This window comes from Capra hircus, chromosome 1 (genome assembly GCF_001704415.2).
Source record: "Capra hircus breed San Clemente chromosome 1, ASM170441v1, whole genome shotgun sequence".
Taxonomy (NCBI): domain Eukaryota; kingdom Metazoa; phylum Chordata; class Mammalia; order Artiodactyla; family Bovidae; genus Capra; species Capra hircus.
In genome coordinates, this window is record NC_030808.1 from 34,198,308 (window position 1) to 34,217,185 (window position 18,878).

Consider the following 18,878-nt stretch of genomic DNA (forward strand, 5'->3'; position numbering starts at 1 on the left):
TCCTATCAGAAATCACATCTTTGGAAAAAAATACTATTATTTTCATCCTGTGGAAGGCAGTGTTGCTTAAAGCACTAATAGATTGGGAGAAAGAGTTCAATGCAGAATTAAAATTATAAATAGCAAAGTAATATATTAAACAGAGATGCGTACAAATACAAACACACAGAGAGTAAAAACGGGGGAAGGAGGGAGGGAGAGAGAGGGACACATAAATACACACACAAAAATGAACAATGAATTTAAGATCTTGATCCAAACATAATATTTCCCATATTTATGCTTATACACAGGATTATTTAAATAATTCTTTATGCTTTTCCTTGTACATAATATAAAGCTTTAGTTCCACAGTGAACACCAATATACAGGTATGTAACATTCTAATAGGTTCACAGTGTAGCCATAAATTTTTCTTGAGCAACTGCAAGAAACATATTATAAAACAGAGTTGGAGACATTTAAGCCGGTGTAAAACAAATGTGTGTAGATTTCTTTTTTCTTGTTTCAAGAGCACTAAATAAAAAACGTTGCATTAAGAAAGCTGCTCCCCACCCTTCTCCCGGCCACTTTCAAGCCTAGAAACCGGATCCCTGGAGACCCACACCGGGTAATGGGAGCCCCGGACCAAGGGCCGCAGTGAGTGCCTTGGGTCCGCAGGGGCTGCGCGGGTGGGCGTCGGGGAGATTGCTGAGCCAGTCACCGCGGAAAACTCCCAAGACAAACACCACCAGGGCACGGACCTCAGCATTATCATCAGCCCCTGCACTTATGAAAGGCTTAATACAGACAGCAAGGGCATGGTCATAAATCAACTGGTTCCAAGACGACCCACGCTTGTCCTAGGACTCTGGGGACCCCTACTTCCAGCTTCTTCTGGGCACCGAGAGCGCCAAGGATCATCTCTGTCCGCATTCAGCGTGGAACCCGGACCGAGAAGCCACCTGACCCCGCCCGCGATCCCCCAAGTACTGCTAACACCGCTAGCGGCGCATCACTCCCGGCGCCAGGACCCCGGCAAGCTGGAGAGTGGGCAGTCGCGGAAGTGAGGGCAGCGGCCGCGGCTTCAGGCGCCGCAGTGCGCAGGCGCATGCGCAAAGCGCGCAGGCGCCGCCTAGAAGTGACTTCAAAAAGTGTCTTAGTTCGCGGTCACCTGAGCTCCGGGCAACTCGGCTGCGGTAGGCTTCGTGGATACCCGCTCTCCGCGGGTCCTGACTGCAGACCCCGCCCTCTTCAATTGCCCATCCGCTCCGCCATCCCGAACCTTTCGAGAGTCTGTCCTATCCCTCCTTGTTCTTTCTCACTCGCGGGCCGGATCGGGCCGAGCCGGGCTGCCCGGGTGCGGTTCCTGACCATGGCGTCCCTCTTCAAGAAGAAAACCGTGGATGGTGAGTTCCGTGCCTGGCCGAAGAGGCCTAGCTCTGCGTTTCGCAGGCTTATTTGGGGGACTTCCGGCCTTGACTCTTGTTGCTGTCCCTGGGGGCGGGGCTGGATCAAGTGGCCCCACAGGTGACCGCCTTCGTGCGTCACTTTTCCACTTCCCTGTCTCTTCGGACTCGCCCTACCTCAGTCTCACCTGGGCAGTCTGGCTTCCTCTCTCTGATAACACAATCCTTAACAGCCCCGCCCCGTCCCCAGGTTTCTCCTTCAGCTGTATCCTGAGCATTTCCTGGAGGCAGGATGCGGTTGACCCTTGAGTGTCATTAGACTTAGTGATTTGATGAATTTCTTGTTGGTTTCCTCTGCATGTTTACTGCTCCTTCAGTTTGGAGCTGTACTACTTGGGAGCATCCAAACCGGAACCCCGTGTTGACGTGGGGGGAGGGTGTAATAGGCTCCAGTTACCAGAAGAACTTGGTCTGGACCAGTCTTGCCCTGGGAACACACCATCAACAGAGATGTGAAATAAATGCTTCTAGGCTGACACCAGTAGGAAAATACAAGAAATCCAAGGAAGGTACCTGGATTTCGTTTTCATAGTTGACTTCTGTCTCGTATAAATACCTTGCTGTCTAAAGTAAGAAATGTGGTTTGCATTATCTGCATAGACGCTTATGTTTGACTATGCTTGCATTGCTTCGGACATTTAACTCAATGTCATTTTAAGGGGAAAAAGTGAATACAGGAATATACAAATTGGTGTCTGTAAGCAGTGATTGTCATATATGCTTATATAGCTGTTTAATTAGCCTTGATATTTTCATTGACTTTACCAGGAATCAAATTCATTCAAGTTATTTAGAAATCGTGTTTCACATTACATGTTGAGTCTAGGTTGTTGCTGATTCAATCAAAGAATCACTTCTTTGTAAGGGTCTAACTGCCACAAAAGGAGCAGTGGTAGCTAGACAGTGATTGGTACAAACAGGGTGCTCAATCCAGACGTGGGGTAACTCCTTCATTCCTTTGTATTGACTGTTCCAGTGCTGCCACAATTATTTTTTGGAGGATGACAGAGATAGCATCTTTACCCTCCGCACTACCTTTTACTTCAGCGCATGTCTTTTTACCCCTAATTTGTCACACAGCATAATACTGTGTGATACATAATAATAATTTTTGGTTATTCTGAATGGGTGAAATTGACTTTTTATTAACTGAGAAATACCACTTACAATACTTGCAATAACTATCAACTTTGGATAGGAAGTAATACAATTATGTGAAATGAGTTTCATGTGTATTTTACCTGAGAATGTTAATCTTTAACATGACGCTTTATTTTTTCAGTGTTCAGTACCAACGTTATGGTTTTCAATTATTGTATAGTACTGGGGGCGGGGGGGAGGTGTATTTGTTTTTTGGTTGTTTAAATCTGATAGAGTGAGAATTTAGTAAACAGAGGGAAAAGGGTTGCATCTTACTATGATATTACAAATTAATTTTTTTTAATTAACATTAAAACCCAAACGTCCTAGCTCTAATTGCTTGATGTCTGTCAAATTACAAAGACATAAAAATCAGTTCTATATTCTCAGTGCTGTGCTTCCTGGTGCTTTTGGCAATCCAGTGACTATTGTACTTGAAGTATAGAGCAGGAAAAAAAAAAGACAATGAAGATGTGCTGTGAGGATGTTTAGCTGTATACTTATTTGCAGCTGGGTTAATTCATCCAAGAAATGATGTTTTTGCTGAATAGACTTACTTGCGAGAAAAAGATCTTAAGGACTTTTGGAAGGAACTATACTACTGACTTAAAGATCTGAGTGTGAAATTTCTGAATATAAATTTGGCCACTATGTACATTTTACTATAACCAGCAAACTGCATACTTGATGTTTTCTTAAATTATCATGTCAATTGAGATCAATTAATGACATCTTAATTGTAGATCTGTACTTTTATTACTTTGATCTGGAGATTTGCCGATGCTTTTATTCTTTATTTTCTCAGGAAAAAAAAAAGATGTTTTGTTTAAAGGGTGACAGCATTCATCTTAGCAATAATGAGGCTGTATATTTTGAAAGTGAACGTATTCTTATGCATGTCTGCCAGATCCTCAGACTCGTTGGTTATTGATCATAAGATCTTTTACTGTATGCTGTCTTTTTACCTGTTTCAGCAGTAATGAAATTCTGATATATAAGAAAAATATGTAACTGCTTATAGAGCTGGAGAATAATTTAATCTTTCTTGTCTCTTTGGATTGGCTAGAAGAGTTGCATACTATATCATTAAAGAATACTGCATATGTAAATTAAAAAGGGAGAAAACATTACAGCATTTATTACTATTCAGAGTTATGTTTAATTCATTTTTGACACAAAGATGAACAAGTCTCTGCAGTGTATACTTTGTTACAGAAATTAATGAGAATTGTAGCTCAGTACTAAGGAAGAGAAAGATTCTTTTGAATTTGAAATTACAATTGACTACTTGCTTTTCCTTATACTGATTTCTAAGAGATATATATGTATGTATACACGCACATACACAGACACAGTATATAGGCCTTTCCCAGTAGTTCAGCGGTAAAGAATCCGCCTGCAATGCAGAAGACGTGAGAGACGTGGGTTCCATCCCTGGGTCGGGAAGATCATCTGGAAGAGGTCATGGCAGCCCACTCCGGTATTCTTGCCTGGAGAGACTCCATCAACCGAGGAGTATGGCAGACTATGACCCATAGGGTCATGAAGAGTCGGATACAACTGAAACGACTTGTATATATATGTACATATATATATACACATATACATGCATATATATTTTTGTTTTGTTTTCCTTTTGTATTTTTTTCCTAAGTGGACTAATGGTGACCTATTTTTTAAATCTAATTATGAACCTGTAAGTCAAGATGCCATGAGGACTTGTGAATGCACAGCTAAATATGCCTGTTAAAAAGTAAAGCTCTTTAAGTGCTATATACTTTATGTCTGTTATCCTCAACAAAGACAAATTTGAGGTGCTAGTCTAAGCCAGCCGGAGAAGGCAATGGCACCCCACTCCAGTACTCTTGCCTGGAAAATCCCATGGATGGAGGAGCCTGGTAGGCTGCAGTCCATGGGGTCGCTAAGAGTCGGACACGACTGAGCGACTTCACTTTGACTTTTCACTTTCATGCATTGGAGAAGGAAATGGCAACCCACTCCAGTGTTCTTGCCTGGAGAATCCCAGGGACCGGGGAGCCTGGTGGGCTGCCATCAATGGGATCGCACAGAGTCGGACACGACTGAAGCGACTTAGCAGCAGCAGCAGCAGCAGTCTAAGCCAGCCACTGTGTTAGCATATTGTATCTTATTTAATTCTTACAAAACCTATAAGCACTATTGTAATCTCCATTTTATAGATGAGGAAACTGAGAAGCAAAGGACTAAGTAACTTGCCCAGGATCATTCAGCTACTAAGTGACAGAGTCATGACCTCCTCTCTTTGAGCATTATCATTGTTATTTATTTCTTACTGAAAATCCTGTGGCACAATTTAATTTTGCAGTTCTTGCTAAGTACATGGACTTCTCAGCATTTGGGAGATACCATGTAAGGCATACCTTTTGTCTATAAGGCAAAATTTTCTTAGAGGAAATATTTTCCCTTAACCCAATATTTTCTTAGGAAGTATTTTCCAACTCATTTTACTCTTCATCTAAATCTCTCAGAGGACTGGTGATGTCTCCTATCCCCACTTCTCTACTTCTCTGACGTTCCCCCCCCCCCCGCCATTGTACAGCAGTTTGATTTACATCTCATGTAATAAATGAGTTCTTGCTAAGATCATCAGTGACTTCTAGATCACTGAATCCCGTTTTTAGTGATCATCTCTTGGGCTATGTTTTGCATTTGATTTTGATATAATTTCTTCCTTGAAATTCTCTTTTGGTTTGCGTAACATAACACTGTCTTCATTTTCCATAGATTCTTCTGACTACTCCTTTTCCTTTTATGTTTTTCTTTTCTTTCTTCCTTCCTTTCTTATTTTAACCTTGCCTTTAAATGTTAGTGTTTTTCTTGGTTCCATCTTGGATTGCCGTTATTCTAACCATACATTTTCTCCCTACGTGATCTTATATACCTTATTTTAGTTATAACCTAAGTGCTGATGGATCCCAATTGTGTATCTTTAGATATATTTTTCTGAGTTGCGGATCAGTGTATCTAAGTTTGCTAAGTATCTCCACCTTGATGTCCCAGAGTACCTCAAATTAAAAGAGGTCCCAAAAAAGATTCATCACCATCTTTTTCAAGTCAGTTCTTTTCCTGGGTTTTCCTCTTCCAATGTGTAGCAGTCCTTGATTTTGCCCTCTACCTTTAATTAATTACCAAGTCCTTCTTTTGTCTCTTAAATGTTTGTCACATATGAGCTTTTTTTTTCTCATTCAGGTCCCATTTATCTTAAACTTTTTTACATCACTATTCTGTGTTTCCTTCTTATAGCTTCATAGCCTTTAAATCATTCATCTGTAAAGTTCCCTCTGTGATTGATATATATATATATGAAATCCAAATCTGACTGTGCTACTCCTCACTATAAATCCATTTATTGAGTCTCTAGCATGAAAGGATCAAGTGAGTGCCATGCTTGATCTGTTCCTTGTCTTGCTTACTAGCCATGTCATTTCCCTAAGAACTCTTCTCATATTCATCTGTATATACCGTACTCTTTCTCACTCTGATGTATTTTTAGTTATGATACGTTTATGTGTAGAGTTCTCTTTTTTTCTTCCCGTAGCTAATTTGAACAGGTTTTTTTCTTTTTCTAGAAATTCTTCTTCAGTGCCACCTCATTTCAGTTCAATTCAGTCGCTCAGTTGTGTCCGACTCTTTGTGACCCCATGAACCGCAGCACGCCAGGCCTCCCTGTCCATCACCAATTCCCGGAGTCCACCGAAACCCATGTCCATCGAGTCGGTGATGCCATCCAGCCATCGCATCCTTTCTCATCCCCTTCTCCTCCTGCCTTCAATCTTTCCCAGCTTCAGGGTCTTTTCAAATGAGTCGGCTCTCCGCATCAGGTGGCCAGAGTATTGGAGTTTCAGCTTCAACATCAGTCCTTCCAATGAACACCCAGGACTGATCTCCTTTAGGATAGACTGGTTGAATCTCCTTGCAGTCCAGGGGACTCTCAAGAGTCTTCTCCAACACCACAGTTCAAAACCATCAATTCTTCGGTTGCTCAGCTTTCTTTATAGTCCAACTCTCACAGCCATACATGACCACAGAAAAAACCACAGCCGTGACTAGACAGACCTTTGTTGACAAAGTGATGTCTCTGCTTTTTAATATGCTGTCTAGGTTGGTCCTAACTTTCCTTTCAAGGTGTAAGCGTCTTTTAATTTCATGGCTGCAGTCACCATCTGCAGTGATTTTGGAGCCCAGAAAAATAAAGTCTGACACTGTTTCCACTGTTTCCCCATCTATTTGCCATGAAGTGATGGGACTGGATGCCATGATCTTAGTTTTCTAAATGTTGAGCTGTAAGCCAACTTTTTCACTCTCCTCTTTCACTTTCAAGAGGCCCTTTAGTTCTTCTTGCTTTCTACGATAAGGGTGGTGTCATCTGCATATCTGAGGTTATTGATATTTCCCTGGCAATCTTGATTCCAGCTTGTGCTTCTTCCAGCCCAGCGTTTCTCATGATGTACTCTGCATAGAAGTTAAATAAGCAGGGTGACAATATACAGCCTTGATGTACTCCATTTCCTATTTGGAACCAGTCTGTTGTTCCATGTCCAATTCTAACTGTTGCTTCCTGGCCTGCATACAGGTTTCTCAAGAGGAGGTCAGGTGGTCTGGTATTCCCATCTCTTTCAGAATTTTCCACAGTTTACTGTGATCCACACAGTCAAAGGGTTTCGCATAGTCAATAAAGCACAAATAGATGTTTTTCTGGAACTCTCTTGCAAACTATGTTAAATACCTCACTCCTTGTGCCTCCTCCCACTTTTTTTTTTTAACATCTTCTTGATTTGTGTTTTCCTGAATGAAAGTAGATCTGCACGCACTTCCAAAGTTGGATTATGCTCTTCTTAAGTTTTTCCACATTCCACATTTGGGTGGTTGCAGAGAGTCTTCAGCATAAATGAGAGTGACTCTACAGCAGTTTAGAAGTTAGAGACTAAATGCCAAAATAGTGGCAGTTACTAACCAAGAGTGGTGTTCCCAGTATACAGAACATCCTGTAGTCTACATTTATATTATCACCACCCACCTTGAACCTTAGTGCAAGTTTAGAGATAATTTGAGGACTGTTATTGACAGTAGAGGAACAAAGCTTCTTGGGTTTTGCCTTATTGGGTGCTATTTATGTATGCTGGTTTTCCAGAGTTCAAAACTTGTGAAATTTTGACTAAGTTGGGTAAATCTGACAAGAGGGGGTAAAATTTATCATCTACATAAATTAGATCCCCTTCAGAAATATCCCTGCCTTCTTCCAGATAAACTACAACATTCTCATGGTTCCCTACAGTACCGAGATCTTTCTTTGCATGGTATGTGTTCCCAGAATGATTATTATCCTGAATATTCAAAAACTCAAATTTTGCTTTCTGGTTGGTTTCTAAATTCTTTGTACACCAAAGAAAAATAATTGAATAAGGAATTCACAAACACAATACTCTTCTGAGCATTTTCTGAGCAAAAATATTGCAACATTTTATTTATAGAAATGGAGACTGTTTATTTTCTTCTTTTTTTTTTGCAACAATTTCAGATCTAAAGAAAAGCTGAAATGACAATATTCAGTGAATACCCATTTTCTCCTTGCCTCAATGTACCAATTATTAACATTATGCCACATTTGTTTTCTCTCCCTTTCTATGTGTGTATGTCTTTTTAAGTACGTTTGTACACATATGTGGGATTTTGTTGTTGAATTATTAAGGGTAAGTTATAGACATCATGCAGCTGTGACAATCCAGCAAATATTTCCCAGAATAGGATATTCACCTGTATAACCACAATGCCATTATGACTCTCAAAAAATTTAATAGTGTACAGAAGTGAAAGTGACAGTGTAAGTCTCTCAGTCGTGTCCGCCTCTGTGCGACCCCATGGACTGCAGCCCACCTGGCTCCTCTGTGCATAGGATTCTCCAGGCAAGAATACTGGAGTGGGTTGCCTTGTACTCCTCCAGGGGATCTTCCGGACCCAGGGATTGGAACTGTGTCTCTTATGTCTCCTGCACTGCAGGCGTGTTCTTTACCACTAGCACCACTTGGGAACTCCCAATAGCATTATTTGATATGGAGTGAAATTCCAAATGTCCTTAGTTGTCCACCCCCCGCACCCACCAGTTCATTACTGCTGTTTTTGTTGCTGTTGTTTGTGGGGGAAGTGATTACCTGGGTGATGAAAAGACTTTCCTACTTATGTGGCATTTGAGAGAAAAACACAGTGTTGAGAAAGAAATAGTTATGTGATGATCGGGTACCTGAGCCTTCTAGGCATAGAGAACAGTAAAGTAGGAAGCCCTTTCAGAAGCCCAGGAACAGATGTTTCTGTATGAAATGTCTTTCCTTTACATTTCTCCGTTCCAAACATGATACCAAAGGCTGGTATTTCTTTTCATGCTACCATTTTCTACCTTCAAGTCCATCCATTTATCTGTGAGACTGTTCTTTCAAAGGATCTTTCACTCATTCCTTTACTTATCTAAGCTGAAAAATGTCCTTGGCAGTTTTCTGAAGCTGTTATTGATGAGCATGCTAAAGGCTGTGTCTTTGAGACCCACATGAGACCCAAAGATCTGCTGACAGGTGACATCTTAAAACTTCCTTAAATTCCTGAAAACACTGATATTTTAATAATCATGAACAAATTCATTTCAATGAGTTCCTCAGGGCTTAAGTTACTTTTGAGACTTTCCTGGTTGGGGAAAAGCATTCCTCGTTGCTTCCTTTTATGCTACCACAGGGCTAGACTTCTGTTCTCTTCTTAGTGAGAAGAGAACAGAACAGAACTTCTGTTCTCTTCTCTTCCACCTTTTCCTTTCAAGTGAGTCCTGCTGAGTTTTTCAACTTCAGCCTGGTTTTTAAGCAAACCCCTGGCTGTCTGGACCAAGTACAGAGTAAAGCTGTTGGCATGATTCTCGACTCTCCTTTCTGTTTCCCATAGTTGTTTATTTATTTTTTGTTTTTATTTTTTCTTTACCATGTATTAAAACTGGTTACTTAGGTAATACAGTTTCTTTCAGATTTCTGATATACCGTGTCCAAAGCCTGAGAAACAAGTTTGCTTTGCATATCAAATTCTGATTTCTTCTCACCCACTCTCTCACTGCTATTGTCTTTCTGCCTTTGTAAATTTGGTTTTCAAAGCCAGCATTCTCTAGTTACTGACCTCTAATATTAGTATTTCTTTCTTGGCCCTTAACCTTTGAGTCTGTAGCATTTTTGCAGTTTTCTTTTTTCTCCTCATCAACCTAAGGAGATGGTATATCCTCACATGGCCAGTACCTCATCCCCCTTTATTGTTCATTGTGGAGCTCCACATGACAGCTTTAGCTGAACTCACGCTCCCAGCTCTTCTGTTCCTAGCCATGATCAGAGTTTATCTAATACTCCTTCACCCACTCTACCAGTGCCACAGTAGCCACTATTTCCTCTGATACTAGCTTGCAGACCTTGCACATAAAATGCAAAGAGGACACTCGCTTTCCTGTTGGATCTTAACCCCAAAAGCCAGTTGATGGAGATGGTAAAGCAGGATGTGGAAGCATTTTGTGCTCCTTTTTCAATCCATGTGATTGTTAGATTCAGGATAGGCAATACAGTTGCATAAATCAAAATGATTTTTCTCTGAAGAAATACATTTAAAAGCAGACAATATGGTATATGTTAAATTAAAAGTCCATCATGACCTTACAGTAAAGTGGCAAACCCAGTACACGGTACAGCCGGTGCTGTCTAGGAGACCAGCTTAAACACAGCTGAGTGGTGTAGTCTGTGAGTTGTGCCTTAGTGTTCCTGGGGCACAGTAATCCTGACTGCAAGCTTGAGCTTCCTCCCTTCTCTCAAAATATAGGCACTTGAAAGGATGAAAAAAAAGAAAAAAGTGGGCTTCCCTGATAGTTCAATTGGTTAAAAAAAAAAAATTCGCCTGCAATGCAGGAGACCCTGGGTCAGTTCCTGGATGGGGAAGATATGCTGGAGAAGGGATAGGCTACCCCCTCCAGTATTCTTGGGCTTCTCTTGTGGCTCAGCAAGTAAAGAATCCACCTGCAGTACAGGAGACCTGGATTTGATCCCTAGGTTGGGAAGATCCCCTGGAGAAGGGAAAGACAACCCACTCCAGTATTCTGGCCTAGAGAATTCCGTGGACTGTATAGTCCATGGGGTCGCAAAAAGTAGGACACGACTGAGCGACTTTCACTTTTCATATTTGCAGCATGTAATTACTTTTTGCTTTAATCCTCAGATGTGCAAACAGTATGGAAATGAACAGAGTCTAGAAATAACAACTATGATTCAAGTTGGGCCTTGGACTCAAACCCAGTAGAAAATTCTAGTGAGCTAGATCACATGGGAGAGCCTTTTATATTTCACTTTTTATTTTTGGGCTCTCTGTTTTTCTTTTCTTGGTAATCAGATAAACCTTATTGACTGGGAACCAAAGAACAACCTTAGGTCTGTTTGTATCTTCTTAAGTCCAAAATTTAACTCAGTGATCTTATCACTCTTATAGATATGTGTTACTTTTTCAATAAGAAGAGCCTGAAAGGCTTTAATGCCCAGGGTGAGCTGGCCTGAGTGGCCTTTTCTCAGTGTTGTGCTGGATGTGGGTGAGGACAAGATGGTGGGTGGGGCAGCCCCTGGATCCTTCCGACATGTCCAAGTGGTAACAGAGCGAGTACACCATAGGCACATCCCTGCATTTTCACAGTTTGAAAGTTCAGTACTCCATTTTTCCTTTGTAGAAAATGTCATAAAATCTGTCATAGCTCAGATTTTGCCATTGTTATATTGTCAACCATCTTTCTTGATAACTAGTAGATTTTATTGTTAAAATATTAGCCATCTTTCTTGATAACCGATAAATTTTATTACATATTTTTAAAGAACCTGTTAAATTATGGCTATAAGATAAATCCTTTCATATTTTGGTATATATATATGTTTGTACTCCCTTAGATTACAATTAACAGATATATTGGTATAGTTGTTGACATGAAGTAAAATGTAAATACAAATAGGTAAATAAATAAAATATACTTCTTGCTCTTAAAGAGCTTGTAATCTTAGGAAGAAATCAGACCTACTAAGAAATAAATTTAATGGGAAATAAACTTTGACTTCAGAACATTAAGAATGTCTCCTAACCTTTCTCATGTTATTCCTTCTGAATTATTTGAAGACCGAATTATTAACTATGAGTTTAGTATAGGAATTGTTTTTAAAGAAAATTTGTTTTATAGGATACACCCATTATCTCATATGAAAAAAAAATTTTACTCTTTTCCCTCTTACCTTAATATATTTTAAAGTGTTACAGTTTTGTTTTATACAGTCTAGTGTACAACATTAGATGCTCTCGGATTATAGCTTAGAACTCTTTAAATATTAATAGGTCATTAACAACAGGCTGTGAAATATGTGGTAGTTAATTTTCTTTATTTTTCCTTCTCTAATATACAGTGACAGTTATGGTACACATAGTTACATAAAATTAAGAAAAGTGAAATCAAACAATTTTGATTAAATTATGTTTTATTAAAGATCATGTCATAATACTTGTATCTCAACAAAGATTGCTATATCTATTGTTTACTCTGATTCTCTGACACCAAGTGGGTGTCTCCAGCACTTTAGTTCAATCCTAACAACTGTTTGGGTTTAGTACAGGCCCCACAGGTTAAGGGCTCTGTCCACAAAACTGTCCTCGTTTAAGAGGCCAGTCACAAGTCTTAGGTTGCCACCAGTACTTCTGACTGACCGGCTGTAAACACTAGTGTCAGCCCGACTCCCTCTTCAGATTTGAAAACATACTAGAACAACTCTCAGAACTCAAGAAAGTGCTTAGTATTACAAGTTTATTTATAAGAATACAACTCAGGAACAGCTAAATGGAAGCGAGGTACTATGCAGGGGGATGGGGTGAGGGGTGGTGCTCAGAGTATCTATGCCCTCTCTGGACATGTTACCTTCCCAGAACATCAGTATGTTCACCAACCTGGAAACTCTTCCAGTCTCTTTAAGAGTTTTTATAACCCTGTCTCTGGCTCTACTCCCCTCCCCTGAGGGATGGGGTTGAAAGGCCTCACCTTCTAATAAAGCATTTGGACTTTCTGTAAGCAGCCCCATCCTGAACTCTCCAGAGGTACACTTCCTTAGATCAAAAGACATCTCTATCAGGAAATTCCAAGGGTTTTGGGAGCTCTGTACCAGGAATTCAAGTCAAAGACCAAATATAAATTTTGCATTATATGACCTTAGTAATCAAAAAATATATATTGATAACATTCTAGATCTTTCTAGATCCAACAGTCAGTGCTTTCAGCAGTTGCTTTACACTGTGTCAATTACCTAGTCACAATTCAACTTATCAATATGGCGGCTTCTCTCTCAGCTCAGTACTTCTGTAACTTTAGAAGACCGTCATCATTATGTTAATATTTCATCTTATCCTAGTTGAATTCAGGGAGTTTTTAGTGTGCAAAAGGATTGTTTTCCAAAAGTTTGCTTGTAATACTGTAGTGTTAAATTTAGGGCATATTTTCTTTTGAAATAGTAGGATAATTGGTCATTGTTTTCATACCAATCCATTGTCTTGGGCAAGATAGGGGAACTGCATCCAAAACAGGGAAATTGAGAAGGTTTAAGTAGTGAGGATAAGGCTGATGATTGTTTTGAAAGATGGGGAAATGAGAGCTTTCTTTGCTCTTTTGTTTAGTGTCAGTTTGTAGATTGCAGAGGAAAAACATCATGTGTGTAGACCTAATTAAATCATGTCCACCTAAAATTCATATGTAGAAGCCCCAACCCCTAATGTGACTGTATTTGGAAACAGGGTCTTTACAGAGATAACAGGTTAAATGAGGTCATGAGGGTGGAGCCCTAATCCAGTAGGACCAGTGTTATCATAAGAAGAAAAGATAGAGAAAAGGCCATGTGAGGACACAAGAAGAAGGTGGCTATCTGCATGTCAAGGGAGAGGGCTCAGAAAAAACCAACCCTGCCAGCACCTTAATCTCGAACTTCTAGCCTTCAGAACTAGGAGAAAATAAAATTCTGCTGTTTCTGCCATCCAGTCTATGGTGTTTGTTGTAATAGCCGTAGCAAATGAACAAGTCATGTTTTTTAAGAATAGGATCCCAGCCAGTGCTCCATGAAACATTTCTACCCAAGAAATGCTAATAGAGGTTTCTTTAAAAGGATTCCTGGTTTAATGACTTTGGAGAATAATTGACCACATATTCTTCCCTTAAATGTTGACAATGTACTTTTGTATATTAAATGTTCTTAGAAGCCTTGAAGCAAAGAAATCAGTTTAAAATTTTTTCAACTTGAACATTTCCCAGATATATTTGCCTACAGACTATCCCCTTCTTTTTTAAGTGAAACATGTTTCCCATCCAGAAGAAAGTTATTGAGGGGAGAGAGCTCCCTCTCTTCTCATCTCCTATATAGATATTGTATGGTTTCCTATTCCTGTGTGTAAGGAACATATAGAATGTCTCTTTAGTAAATCCTGAGTGTGAGATGTCCACCAATATAACTTAATTGAGAAACAGACTAAGTAGAGGAGGAGAAATGGATGTTTTGTAAGTAGGATATAGGAGCTCTGACTAGGAGCTCTGACATCTTATTTTTAACTTTTATTCAGTCATTGTAGTTGATTTTATATAATGACATGAAATGTTTTTCATTCTGTTTAACAGTATTATTTGTTGATATCTGTCTCTCTTTGTAAGGATTGTGTCCTTGATAACTTTATTTTTTGTTTTCGTACAAGCTTCATAGTCAGAGGCTTTGGAATCAGAATGCCTGTGAGTGAAGCCTAGCGCTTTTTCTCCCTTAGGCAGATTACCTCACCAAATACACCAAATACCAATTCCCGCCTCTGAAACAAGTGAAATGATAGTACCTACCTTTGGGGGTTGTTGTGAAGCACTTAATATACCTGTTATTCGGTATAATTAGTTATTTTTATTCTGAGTAAAGTTTCATTACAATGAGAAATGTGTAGAATATAAGTTGTGATGCTCCATCACTACAAAAGATAATGGTTGCTGGCTTTGCTGTTATTTTAGTGGAGTTGAAATTCACTTAACATTAATCACTTTAAAATGAATAGGTCAGTAACATTGAGTACATTCGCAATGGTGTATAACCACCATCTCTAATTCCAAAACATTTTCATCACCGTAAAATAAAGCCCTGTATCCATTAAGCAATGACTCACCAGTCCCCTGTCTCTCCAGTTCATGACATTTGGGTTGTTTCCACCTTTTGACTATTTTAAATAGTGCTGAATTTGTGTAGAGTAATGGTTTAGGTACTCTTTTTTTTTCAGTTCTTTTGGGTAAATAGGAGGGAAATTGTGAGATGAGTTGGTACTTTTATGTTCAACTTTTGAGGAACCACTGAACTTTTATCCACAATGGCTGAAATAACTTACATTCCTACCCACAAGAACTAAAGAGCCTCTTGATGAAAGTGAAAGAGGAGAGTGAAAAAGTTGGCTTACAGCTCAACATTCAGAAAACAAAGATCATGGCATACAGTCCCATCACTTCATGTCAAATAGAGGGGAAACAATGGAAACAGTGACAGACTTTATTTTGGGGGCCTCCAAAATCACTGCAGATGGTGAGTGCAGCCATGAAATTAAAAGACGCTTGCTCCTTGGAAGGAAAGTTATGGCCAAACTAGACAGCATATTAAAAAGCAGAGACATTACTTTGGCCACAAACATCCATCTAGTAAAAGCTATGGTTTTTCCAGTAATCATGTATGAAAATGAGAGTTAGACTAAAAAGAAAGCTGAGCACTGAAGAATCGATGTTTTTGAGCTGTGGTGTTGAAGAAGACTCTTGGTTATAGCCATTTTGGCAGATGGGAAATGGTTTCTGAGTTCCCTAATGAGTAGTGATACTTTGTATCTTTTCCAAGTATTTGTTGGCCACTTATGTATTTTCGTTGGCGAAATGTCTGTGCAAGGTGTTCACTCATTTGTTGAGTTGTCCTTTGTTTTTGAATAGTAAGAGGTGTATATATATATATATGTTCTGGATTCTAGACTCATATGTAATTGGCGTATATAGTCTCCCGTTTTCTACATCGTCTTTCCGCTTGATAACGCCCTTTAGTCACAGCTTTTAGTCTTCATGGAGTCTGCTTTATCTGTGTTTTTCTCTTGTTGCTTGTGCTTTTAGTGTCATATCTAAGAATCTGTCACCAAAACCCAAATCATGTAGATATACTCCCATGTATTCGTCTAAGACTTTTATGATTTTAGCTCTTATATTTGAGTCGTTCTTCCCTTTTGAGTTAATTTTTGTATATGGTGTGAGGCAGGAGTCCAGTTCTTTCTTTTTTCTCATGTAGCTGACTAGTTTTCCCAGTGCCATCTAATGAGGAGACTCTTCTATCTGTTGTAGTGGTGGTAGTTTTAAATTCTACCTCTTTACTGAAAAGGTACTCTAGTAAAATGATTAAGACCACCGATTCAGGAGACAAAACTTGGATCCAAATCTGGCATTACTACTTACTACCTTGTGACCTTGGGCACGTTATTTAAACTTATTAACATATTTTCTGATACATATAAAATAATAGAAAAACCAACTCCATGGCATTATTGTGAACATTATACTGAATTATTGTTTTTCAGTTGCTAAGTCATGTCTGACTTTTTGTGACCCCATGGACTGGAGCACCCCAGGATCCTCTGTACTTCACTGTCTCCCAGACTTTGCTCAAATTCATGTCCATTAAATCTGTGATGCTGTCTGACCATCTCACCCTCTGCCACCCTCTTCTCCTTTTGCCTTCCATCTTTTCCAGCATCAGGGTCTTTTCCAGTGAGTTGACTCTTCATTTCAGGTGGCCAAAGTAGTGGAGCTTCAGCTTCGGCAGCAGTCCTTCCAGTGAGTATTCAGAGTTGATTTCCTTTAGGATTGACGGGTTTGATCTTCTTGCAGTGCAAGGGAATCTGAAGAATCTTCTCCAGCACCACAACTCAAAAGCATCAGTTCTTTGGTGCTCAGCCTTCATTACAGTCCAACTCTCACATCCATAAATGACTACTGGAAAAACCATAGCTTTGACTATACAGACCTTTGTCAGCAAAGTGATGTCTCTGCTTTTTAATGCACTGACTATGTTTGTCATAGCTTTCCTTTCAAGGAGCAGGTGTCTTTTAACTTCATGGTTGCAGTCACTGCTTCCACTTTTTCCCCTTCTATTTGCCATGAAGTGATGAGACCAGATGTCAAGACCTTAGTTTTTTGAATGTTGAGTTTCAACCCAGCCTTTTCACTCTTCTTTCACCCTTATCAAGAGGCTCTTTAGTTCCTTTTCACTTTCTGCCATTTGGTATTATCCTCGTATATGAGGTTGTTATTTCCTCTTGCAGTCTTGATTCTAGCTTGTGATTCATCCAGCCCAGCATTTCTATTGATGATACTCTGTATAGAAGTTAAATAAGCAGGGTGACAATACATAGCATTGTCATACTTCTTTCTCAGTTTTGAACCGGTCAGTTGTTCCATGTAAGTTTCTAACTGTTGCTTCTTGACCTTCCTACAGGTTTCTCAGGAGACAGGTAAGATGGTGTGGTACTCCATCACTTTAAGAATTTTCCACAGTGTTCTGTGATCCACACAGTCAAAGGCTTTAGTGTAGTCATTTAAGCAGAAGTAGATGTTTTTCTGGAATCCCTTTGTTTTCTCTGATCCAACAGAATGTTGAGAATTTGCTCTCTGGTTCCTCTGCCTTTCCTAAGTCCAGCTTTTACATCTGAAATTCTTGGTTCGCATACTAGCCTGAAGGATTTTGAGCACAACCTTACTAGGATGTAAAGTGAGTGCGACTGTGTGGTAGTTTGAACATTCTTTGGCTTTGGGATGAAGACATCTTTTCCAATTTTGGCCACTGCTGAGTTTTCCAATTTCGCTGACATGCTGATTGTAGCACTTTAACAGCATCACCTTTTAGGATTTTAAATAGCTGCCCACATTTCATCAGAACTCTTCGCTATGACTTGTCCCTCTTGGGTAGCCCAGCATGGCATGGTTCGTAGCTTTTTTGAGTTACACAAGCCCCTGCGCCATGACAAGACTGTGTTCCATGAAGGGATCACATACTTTATGTAAAGTACTTAGCAAGTTTCCTCACAGTGAGGAAACAGTTTGGCAAACATTACCATCGGTATCTGTGATCTTTTGAAGTAATCACTATTTAGTAACAATTAATCTAAATTGTGGTCAATCAGTTAGACTAATACTTTAATTATTCAAAAGGTAACACTGATGGATCCTCATGAGTTGAAATAAATGAGAAAGACATTAACAATGAATGGCACTTACAATATATCAGGTCATTGTGAGTGTTATTTGTGCCTTCATGATAATTTTTATTTTATAAGAAACTGAGGTTTAGAGTGTTAACTGACTTTACAAGAAACCATCATATAATGATCCAGTAGCAGATGTGTGATTCAAATCCCTGTCTGCTTCATTGGAAGGCTGGCTGCTTCTCCTTATTCTGTTATAATGATGATGACATAGTGTAGAAAAAAAGATTTAATAAGCACATTGCCTGTCTTCCTTTTTGGAATTTGGTGTAATATTGAAGTAGGGAAGAGATGAAAAAGGTTGTGTGTGTGTGTGTGTTTGCTCACTCGCTTGCATACATGTGACATATATATACATGTCATAAAAGCAATGTATAATAATCAGTTCTCTAAGGGAGTATTTTAGTGTGATTTATATATTCTTTTGACTAAACCTCAGACTATAATGTACTTCAGTGTTTTTTTATATAATCAATATTTATAATTCATTCTAACATTTGATTAATGTTTGGTTTATTGAAACAAAAAATTTAACATCTTGTAATTTTTTTTTAATTGCGGTTTCTAATTCCAATATTTTAAGTGGTAATAAAGAAGATCTTACAATTCATACATTTAGGTTTCTTTTCTGATTCTCTTAGATGTAATAAAGGAACAGAATCGAGAGTTACGAGGTACACAGAGGGCTATAATCAGAGATCGGGCAGCTTTAGAGAAACAAGAAAAACAGCTGGTAAGTAGAACATTAAATTTCAGTTTAACTTTTCTAACAAATTTGGAAGTCAGTGTTGGAGTAATTAGCTAACGAGGAAAAAGACACATGGCAGGTGGTAAGTGATTTACTTTACTAAGAAATGGCATTTAATACCTTCCTGCAATTTCTGGTTACCTTTGTTTACTGTGTCATTCTCCTGATTTTTATCAGGAGTC

General features: G+C 39.2%; 1 protein-coding gene across 1 annotated transcript in view; it reads left to right on the top strand.

The window, feature by feature from the left end:
* CHMP2B (charged multivesicular body protein 2B) overlaps positions 1,076–18,878 on the top strand; it is a 32,248-nt gene continuing 14,445 nt past the window's right edge. Inside the window, exons 1-2 of the mRNA XM_005674792.3 lie at positions 1,076–1,388; positions 18,590–18,681. Of these exons, the coding sequence (XP_005674849.2) occupies positions 1,091–1,388; positions 18,590–18,681 (390 nt within the window). The 5' untranslated portion in view covers positions 1,076–1,090. The remainder of the gene's footprint in view (positions 1,389–18,589; positions 18,682–18,878) is intronic.